Source organism: Papaver somniferum, chromosome 10, assembly GCF_003573695.1.
Source record: "Papaver somniferum cultivar HN1 chromosome 10, ASM357369v1, whole genome shotgun sequence".
Classification (NCBI taxonomy): Eukaryota; Viridiplantae; Streptophyta; class Magnoliopsida; order Ranunculales; family Papaveraceae; genus Papaver; species Papaver somniferum.
Window position 1 is genome coordinate 15225005 of NC_039367.1, and position 9764 is coordinate 15234768.

Sequence of the window (9764 nt, forward strand, 5' to 3'; positions counted from 1 at the left end):
AGCGTCGATCGGGCTAACTTTTAATTAAATAGTGTGTCAACGCACCGATCTCTTTATCAGAGAGTGGTGTAGCCTACGTGAGTGTTTTCATGCAGGTCCCAATACTGACACTTCGGGAGATTCATGCTACTCCGCGCGAGTGACCATTAATCGTCATGTCATGCCAATATTGAGAGTTCGGCTGGGAACATTGCATAGGAAAATACTAGGCAGGTCAATGCGTTAGTGAATAATGTAGTAAGTCAAAATTTACAGAATATTTGGGATTGTTGCTTCATGCACCATTCTGGATAAATTTCATAAATATGTTGAATTGCCCAATACATATGCAAGTAAAGAGGTCTGGACACTCATTACTTTTTGAATGGCTCAGTTCTTTGCAGAATGACGGCGCATTAAATACAGGGTTTTACGATTTTAGCTTTGAATTAAAAACCACCATCAACAGGGATCTAAAAAAACAGTTAACAAAAACTCAGTTTCCGTATTTACTCTTTAGACAAAAACTAGGTTTATATCATCATAAGCCAAGAAATGCAAATCTACCATAGTTGTTGCAATGTTGCTGACTTCTGGCTTATTTATAGTTAAACTATAACCAAGCAAAATGATCAACCATAGTGCTTCCCATGACAAACTCAACCGTTAATATGTTATGGAAATAATAATAACCATATAACTAGAACTAAAAACAAGCTTTGGTCATGGCAGTAACATCTACATTAAAGGCCGTATTATTGATCTTTAAAGATCCGTAGTCAGAGAGATACATTCTCATCTTTTATCATTCCTCCCAAAGGCCGATCCATAAAGGAGATTATCTTTTAAGTGAAACCGGAAAACAAAGCACCACACAGTGTAACCCAATTTTAGGGCATCCTATGGTAATCACCAAATAGAAAATTTTGGTGACCCACGTGGATGAACAAACATGATTTTCCACTATAGGGAATCAGAGCCAAACATGATTTTTCACTATAAGGAATCAGAGCGAAATGAACAAATCTGATTTTTTAGGGTCCCACTATTTTTTCTTTTTAATATAAAATATTTTATAAAATAGAGTTAAAGTTTAAATTATTGGATTTAGATGAGATAAAATATGATAAAGTGAGATAAAATAGGACAAGGTGAGATAAAGAATAGTAAAATAATATTTAGAAAACAGAAATTGTACTGGGCGAGCCGCGGACGGTTGGAGAAGGTCCTCCGCGGATTTTGTCAATCCGCGCGGATTTAATTGAACCGTGTGGTTCTACATCAAACATACATATTTTCATCGCCCACACTCAACAAACTAATAAATTTATTGATTTATTCACTCATTTTTCATGTCTGTTGAGTCTATAGGAGTAGTAGGAGCAAAATGAACAAAACTTCAAGTTTATTCATTCCAATTGCCCTTTGATGTTAAAGTCTCATGCACGTCTACATATTTAGGATGGAATCTCTGGGAATTCATTGTCTCGGAAAGACTAGTTTTTTACCTGTTTTTTGTTTTTTCTTCTCCCCCTAGAAGTTGGTTTACTTTAATTCTGTCCCAATCCACACTGACAGACTAGCTCGCTCAGAAAGTTGTGTGTTGGGGAATACATGCCGACGACCAAAAGAGAACAGGAAACGCACACTTGGACACTGGGCACACATTGAATAGCTCAAGAGATGCATCACATTGTGATTTTCACCATAACAGCTTAGACACTGTTAACCAGTCCAAATTACAGCTTCTTCTGCTCTCATAACTAAAAAGTACTACCTAGTTTAGAACAGATATGTACAAATCTATTAACTTCGTAATATTGACAAAGTAGCCCTGGACATCATCGTCTAATAATTGATCTAAAGTATGCTGGCAAAGATTGCTGCATGTTTCATGTCGCATCTGTTTAGTATACAAAAACTGTTGGCACGCGCTATGCGCGTGTTAGAATCATTAACTCTAGTCGACAACATTTCATGAAAAAATTCAAAACCTTACGCGATCAATTTAATCAAAAATTACGAACAAATCACCCATACAAATATATAGTACAAAACTATACATCATAGCACGAATATCTTTTCGGCAATTTTCTTTTCTCTCTCGGGTATTTTATCGAATACTCTTGACCTACAACTGTAAATCTAACCATTATACAACCCACTCTTCCAACTTTAACCTCTAAAACAACAACCTTTCGCCACCTATTTCTTGGACTAAAGCTTAAACGGATATTGCAATTTTTTGGGCTAAAGCTTAAACGGATATTGCAAAACATACCAACAAATTCTGCAAAATCAACTTCATAGATATACAAAGATACTTCCCATTCTATACCGATACAATCCACTGAGTTATCTAATTCCCTTAAGCAGAAACACTAAATTAGTCCAAAAAGAAATTTGATCATAAAACAATCATTGGAGTACCAATTAAACCTTCCAATAAGATAGATTAATAAACCATACCTCAACCAATTAAAAAAAGAAAAACAAATAGCGGGAATGTACTCACAAAATTAATGAACTGCTGAGAAATTGAGCTCCAGTAATAATGGCGTCTACTGTATGCAAAAGTGAAATAGTGGTTCCAGGATCCATTAAACCTCAACCTCACCTAACATTTTAATTGTTTGATTTCCAGAAAATGGAACAGAAAAGAATCACATAAAGAAGAAGAAAATAGTCTGATTTCTATGGGGTAAATTTTAACTTAATTCTCCTATATATAAATGTTGTTTGTATGCAGAGAATCCTAGATTCCTCTAGAATTTAGATAATTAAACTCACAACCCAATTATATAAAACAACCCTTTCATCTTTAGTAGTCACTATTTAGATCCTTCTAGATTCCTATCCATTAACCTGCTCCTTGTAAACGTTTGGTTTCCTAAAGATTTAAACTTAAACTTAAATTGCAATTACTAAGGAACCCTTGATTCTTGTTATGATTGCATTTCAAAATAAAATGAAGCGAGGGCAATTTCGGTAAATCAAAATTTACAGCTTCAAATACTGTTGCTAACGGGTGTTCCCTTTATATAATAGAATGGATAAATCCAGAAGAAGAGCATCAGAAATCAGTAATCTACAGCCCGTGTGATAGAAAACACTCATGGCTTTCTCATTAGCTCATTTTACTTTTACCGTTTTCTTTGCCGTACTTGTAATGTCTGTTGCTGGATACGATAACATGCCTGGTGACATGCCTGGCATGAACATGACCCGCCTGCACCGGCACCATCTTCAAGTTACATCACTTTTCCGTCGGTGATGGTTGGAATTACAGGTCTTCTTGCTTCATTACTTGTTCTTAAGGAGACGGTTTGAAAAGGATGCTGTGAGTTTTGATGTCTGTGTGTTGTTTCTCTATATACGTTTGTTAGGTTCTGTTTTCTGCACTCCCAGTTAATGAAGTGTTTGCTACAATAAGATGAAATGCACAATAGAAATTTTCATATTCTCTGTATAAAAATGTGACTGTTAAATGGGATCCCCCTTAATAAAAAAATTCTTCCTGTTCTTTCTCTCTTTCTCGTTTTATGTTTGTACTGCTATAAATATAAGTTTACATACCACCAAGCACAAGACCCGTCCAGCTTTCTCGTCTTTCTCTAAAGGTTTGCACACTTGCATTTATTCGTTGATGCAAAAAGAATGCCTTGTTATATAGTAGTCAGTTAGCGCGATTATATAGCATCAAGCTATTGACAGCCACAGCCCACAGTAGCCAGCAACGCTACATGTTCTTTTCCTGCAAGAGACAGAGTCAGTGCCACATTCTTCATCATCTGCACACCTGTGGTTTGCACGAAAATCAGGAATGTGGCAAGCACTCTCAACATGATGACCCTCACCGCCTCCAGAGTTTATAGTATCTGGACATACTTGCATGGTCATTGCACTTGCACGTGCAGATTGGTGGTTTGAACCCTGCACAAGATAAATTCGGAGTTTCTAAATTGACCTGTTTGTCTTTTGAAATGAAGAGTCTTGGAACAGGGTAGATATCAGACCTTAAGTGAAGTCCAGTTAGACGAAGTGTAGGCATGTGGAAGCTTCTCGTGCCAATCGCTTCTTATTGGAATAGGGTGTCCTTCAGTAGTAAAGATATAATTCTTACCAGCTAAAAACGAATCATCATAGAGAAGGTAAAGATATTTGCACCTGGAGTGACGAAAACAGAAGTCAAAGCTTATTTGAGTAAAATGCTGCAGACAATAGAAGGAATTTCTCCAGAAGGAACTCGTTGATTCTCTAGTACAAGGCAGAGGGGAGGACTCACGTTTCAGCAAGGAAGAAACTATGTTGATGATCTTCTAGTTTCATGTTCGTCACGTCTTTAACGCTTGCAAACCCACCTTCAACTTTGGTGAATGCATTAAGAGAGTTCACCATTGACTCCCCCACTTTCAAGTACCAAGGATCTGAGGACACATAAAAGGTCCAAAATATTAGGTGAAGGGTGTTTTGATTTTGGTGGTTTCAACATCAGTACTCCAGAATAAGGTCGACTTTTTTTCAAGAATTTGAGAGGTTGCAATATGCACACTTCATTTAGAGCAACAAAATAAAGCAGACCTTTGGTTGCTTGATACAAGTAAAATGTGGACTCTGCTAACTCAGGACGTAAAGGATAATATTTCTCCGTAGGATGCAACATATCACGGTCTAACAAGTACCTGTATATTATGAACTGCCCATTAGATAAATTTCATGACAATAATACAATTCAGTAGACCCACAAGAAAAAAAATAGATCAACTGAAAGGAGTTTAAAAATAAAGTTAAATTATCAGGAAAGGTTGCCACACCTTTCTGGTAGCACCCCGAACTTCTGCCACACGTGGAAAAACTCACGGTGAGATACATTAGCAGCTGCGATATCTCCAACAAGAACCTGTTTTTTGTAAATTTAAGGATCAGAAACTTGATCATAATTATTTACTTTATACTACCCCTGACGAGGCCTCAATTACTTGCCTGAAGACCAGGCCAAAATGCTTGAAGGCTTGTAAGTTGCCAATAGGTAGCTGTTCCGGATCTCATATCAGCTTCATGGTACCTGAACAACAACATTCGTTAACATTAAATAGTCCTCATGTCCAGTCTACTAATAATATTCTTCATTCTTTACCCACTATAGAACAAAATCAACCAGAAAAGAAACAACTGAAGTGTTCAGAATACTACCATGCACCATGACGGAAGTACTTCTGCACTGCAAGATAAGCAGAATGGAACATGTCCCAGTACTCCTCCGCTCCAAAAAGAATGTGAGCTTTCATTAAATACTCATAAAATGAATCAACACCTACAGAACAAAAATTACAAACATGTACAAGAATTCAGATTTTCATGATTCGGCATCTATCAAGAACAGTAAGGGGCTGATGAATGGGTGAACTTTTTTTATCACTATAAGTGTATTGAGATCTTGATGAAGTCATCAAATTAAAGGAGACTGTACCAGCTCCAATTCCGGAGGAATACTCTATCCATTCGCCTGTGACCACATCCAGAGTTGTACCAAGGAGATTCAAAGGACTCCTCATGCTCCAGAGTATACGAATAGCACGCAAAGCTGCAGCCTCAAACCTGGGATCGCCAGTCAACCGTGACAACGCTCCCATTTCAAGGATGAGCGAACCTGTTTCCAGAGAAAGAAAAAAACAGCGTACTTAATGTTTGATCTTTCTCTGCATGCTTGGTGTTAATGAGCATCATCTTACCACACCCTGATGTGCTTGTTTCCGTTGTTTCATTCTCCATCACTCCATACTGTCCATCAAAGAATTTTCGCATTGATGTGGATTCATAAATCCTTTTTTTAAAACAAAACCAGCAGAGAAATATAAATATTCATATTTTCCAAAAACTAGAAAATACTACTGAAGACCTCTTATGGAAAACTGCCACTGAATCTAGTCAAGCTCTTGAGTGTAAGCAAATACATTTTTATATGCACTCTGTAGCGAAAGATACAAGAGATAGTTTTTCCAAGAGTACAAGATGGAGTTTCTGCCTCTAAATTTTCTCAAAGAATTGTTTGCATTATAAAATATTATTCAACTCAAATTCTCGTGAAACCATACCAAAGGTTCTTAGAAAGTTGCCAGGCATAAAGGAGTTTTTAAGAAGATAGTAGACATTGTAACAAGGAAAGATGTCTGTTAGGATATATAAAAGAAATGATACCTTGAGATTAATCCACGCATATGGCAATCCAGTGGGAGTATCAAATGCCCGTAAGAAACGCCGCCCTAAATCTTCAGCCAGAGTCAGTAACTGGTTTCCGTATTCTCCTTGAACTAACCTGCTTGTAGGATCAGTTGCAAGAATATGAGCAGAAACAAGCCCTCCAAGAACTCTTATGTTGCACTACATTTGAGATAACAAATAGGAATAAAACACTCTCAGATTACTTCATAGTTTCATTAGTTTTTTCAAATATCTTGAAGATTTACATTTACTTAATCCATATGGTCCATGTTTCCTACTCATTTTAAGTTTCTAACCTAGGTTAGCGAGATAATAACAACTTGATGTTATCAATTTGAAATACCTCAAATAGGCTTATCCTTGCATCAACATCAAATGTAAGGTTCTCGGAAAGCCAATGGACAGCTCTTTCAAATTCTGTGTAGTTTCCCATAATAACAAGACTGCAACAAGTAGGAGAAATCAAGAGTAGATATTAGGTATCAGTACATTCAACAAAAGGCCGTATGTGGTCCTTAAGATGGATACTAAAAACAGAAATGTTAAATTTTGTAAAATAAGCTACCTAAACGTAATGCATAGGGGACGTATTATACCTCGACAATGATTCGATAAGCGTCAATGCGGATCCGTTATAGTTCTGGGGTAAGTGTTCTAGCTGAAATTTACCCATAGAAAAAGTAAAATGAGTTTCAGATACAGTATAAATCCCTGACTAAGGCTGAGCTAAAATTCCACCCATATATACCTTCAAATTTCCTAATTCACTAAGGGAATCTGTATAACTCTTCGATAATGGTTTAAGCTCATCGTGCTGCAGAATAGGAAAAAACGGTATAGTACATAACTTTAATAAACCAGTCCAAAAGTGCAACAACAAAAAAATTACTTAAAATTTCACACAAAAGAGACTAACCGGAAATGCATAAGTCATGTAATTGTCATAAGCATGATAAAACCTGAAAAATACCAAGTAAACGTCATAACCAACATCTTTAGAACATAATTCAATAAGGCAGAATTGAAAGAAGCCAAGAAAATGTTACTGATTGAGAATACCCATATCAGTAATTTCATACCCCACTCTACCTAATTGTTAAGCCAGCAACAACAGAGAAAAATCACAAAACCCCCACAAAATTGTCAAAACTATAAAAAAACCCAGATCAGAGAACTTCGTACAATTGAATCATGGATTACAGGGATAATTGAGTACTAACATTTTGCGGACTTTCTGGCTCATTTGTTTCTTCTTAGAAACCAAACGGAGATCGATTTTAGACATGACTAACGTAGAGAAAGTAGGAGAAATCACGAGTAAAATAAGAAAACATTTCCAGAATCCAAGCTTAGATTTAGGTGGAGGAACCATGATTCTTGATCGATTCGAGAGTTTAGAAACAGAACCTTATTTTAAGATTTTGTTTTGAGGGAAAGAAGACTTGAGTTATTTTAGCTAGAATTTAGGAACCGTTGGATTTTCCTCGTTTACAGACAAGTGCAGAAGAAGCTAAAGTAGTTAAACTGTGTTGTAGGATTGTAAGAACACCAATTTTGGGCATGCCTAAAACTTTCAAGGCATACAAAGGACTAATCCTAATTTGGGTGACCTTATAAGGGGTACCCTATGGGGTGGTTCAATTACCTATATGTCCTTAAATCCATTAAATTACTACTAATCTATCCCTAACCCTAATACAAAACCTATAATCAAGTACACCTAAAATCAGTTTCATTCGACTTCTTCTTCTTCCTCTCCACAGCCGAACTCCACCCTTCCCTTTCTTTTTTTTCATTGCGGAAATTTAATTGTCGATTTGTGAAACTATATAATGGATCGTCGTAAGGCAGTATCTCGTTCAAATCGATCGATTGAACAACCTATTCATGAAGAAGAAGATTTAGAGAGTGAAGAACAAACTCAAAATCAACCACAAAATCAATCGGAAGAAGAGATTGAAAAAGAACCAACGCCGGAAATGAAAATAAGAAGGTTAGTTCTACAAACCCATCTCATATTTGATGTTTTTGATTGTTTTGGTCGATTTAATTCGTCAAAATCATGTGTTCTGCGGCGGTTACAGGGTATGGTTCGGCGTAAAACAATGTTAGATGTGCGCCGAGCTGTTCTTGAAACTGAACCCTGAAAGTGCATATGAACGGCTCGACGTATATCTGAAATCTTTTTTGAGCCGAACTTAGTAAAACAGAGACTTATATTTAGGATCGGCTTATTCGATGGTGTTAGTTTTGTGCCGAATATGTTTTGTGAATTTCAGAAATTTTGCATGTGCGTAGGATCGGCTTGTATGGTAGTATTAGTTTTGTGCCGAATAAATGTTGTTTGAAATTCAGAAATTTTGCATGTGCTTAGGATCGGCTTGTATGGTAGTATTAGTTTTGTGCCGAATAAATATTGTTTGAAATTCAAAAATTTTGCATGTGCTTAGGATTGGCTTGTATGGTAGTATTAGTTTTGTGCCGGACCTTGGACATAAGAGGTTTCGGCTTATACGATATCTCAATATGTGCCGAACCTCGAACAATATTTTAACCCAAAAATTTACAAATTTATGTTCGGCTCATACTATAACCAAATTATGTGCCGAACCTTGAACATAAGAGGTTTAGGCTGATACGATATTCTCCATATGTGCCGAACCAGTAACAATATTTCAACCCAGAAATTAAAAAATTATGTTCGGCACATACGATTTTGGATATGTAAGCCGAATTAGTAATGATTCTATTCCGGGCTATTCATGATGTTGTTCGGCTTACTATGAAACTTTCATATAAGCCGAACTAGTGTCTAGCAAAAGGGTTGGAATTGGAAATTATAGGTTCGGCGCATGCAGTAAAAAGATTCAGTAAGCCGAACCGTTCATCAATGGTAGATTCGGCTCATAGATGTGAGCCGAACCTCAACCTGTTTCGCCGAACCATGATTCAAAAAACCTAACTTTTGATAATTGAGAGATATAGAAGTGAGATTAAGTATAGGATATAAGTGTACCTGTGTATTAGAAGAATTGGGTTCCTCATTAATATATTCATCATCAGGATTTGGCTCATAAAAATCATCATCTTGAGTTTGTGTTTGAGTTTGAGCTTGAGTTTGAGTGGGTGTAAAATCATTCTCATAATCTAAGAAATCATCCATTTCTGGATCATTGTTGTAGTTGATGTGTATTTTCCTAGGTTTTTTTAGATGAATGATGACCCTCCTCATCCTCCATTGAATCAAGAATCAGAATTTTCTCACTTTCTCCTTCTCTTTCTCTCCTTCTTAACCAAACCAAAACTTTGATTTTTTTTCCTCAAATTTTTCATCTAAACAACTCTTATAATTCTGAAAATTATCTTAATCACTAAACAAAATATTTAATCACTAATCAAGATTATTAACACTAATACGTAAAGGGTAGATTTGCCATTAAAATTTTTTTGGGTTAAGGGGTTATCTGATTTTTCTATTCAACAACCTTTTTTGTCTTCATTCAGTATGCCTTGAAAGATTTTGGTATGCCCAATATTATGGTTCGTAACTAATGGTGATTACT

General features: G+C 36.2%; 1 protein-coding gene across 1 annotated transcript; it reads right to left on the reverse strand.

Annotated features, from left to right (window-relative positions):
* Positions 1-3418: 3418 nt before the first annotated feature.
* On the reverse strand, positions 3419-7709 carry LOC113315086 (alpha-mannosidase I MNS5-like). Its single transcript, XM_026563402.1, has 15 exons — positions 7422-7709; positions 7118-7160; positions 6950-7015; positions 6798-6859; positions 6545-6644; positions 6178-6360; positions 5712-5760; positions 5450-5629; positions 5173-5293; positions 4963-5044; positions 4794-4879; positions 4561-4661; positions 4265-4406; positions 3996-4146; positions 3419-3912 (listed from the first exon to the last, which is right to left on the reverse strand). The coding sequence occupies exons 1-15, from the start codon at positions 7571-7573 to the stop codon at positions 3679-3681; spliced, it is 1752 nt and encodes a 583-aa protein (XP_026419187.1). The 5' UTR covers positions 7574-7709; the 3' UTR covers positions 3419-3678.
* Positions 7710-9764: the final 2055 nt, after the last annotated feature.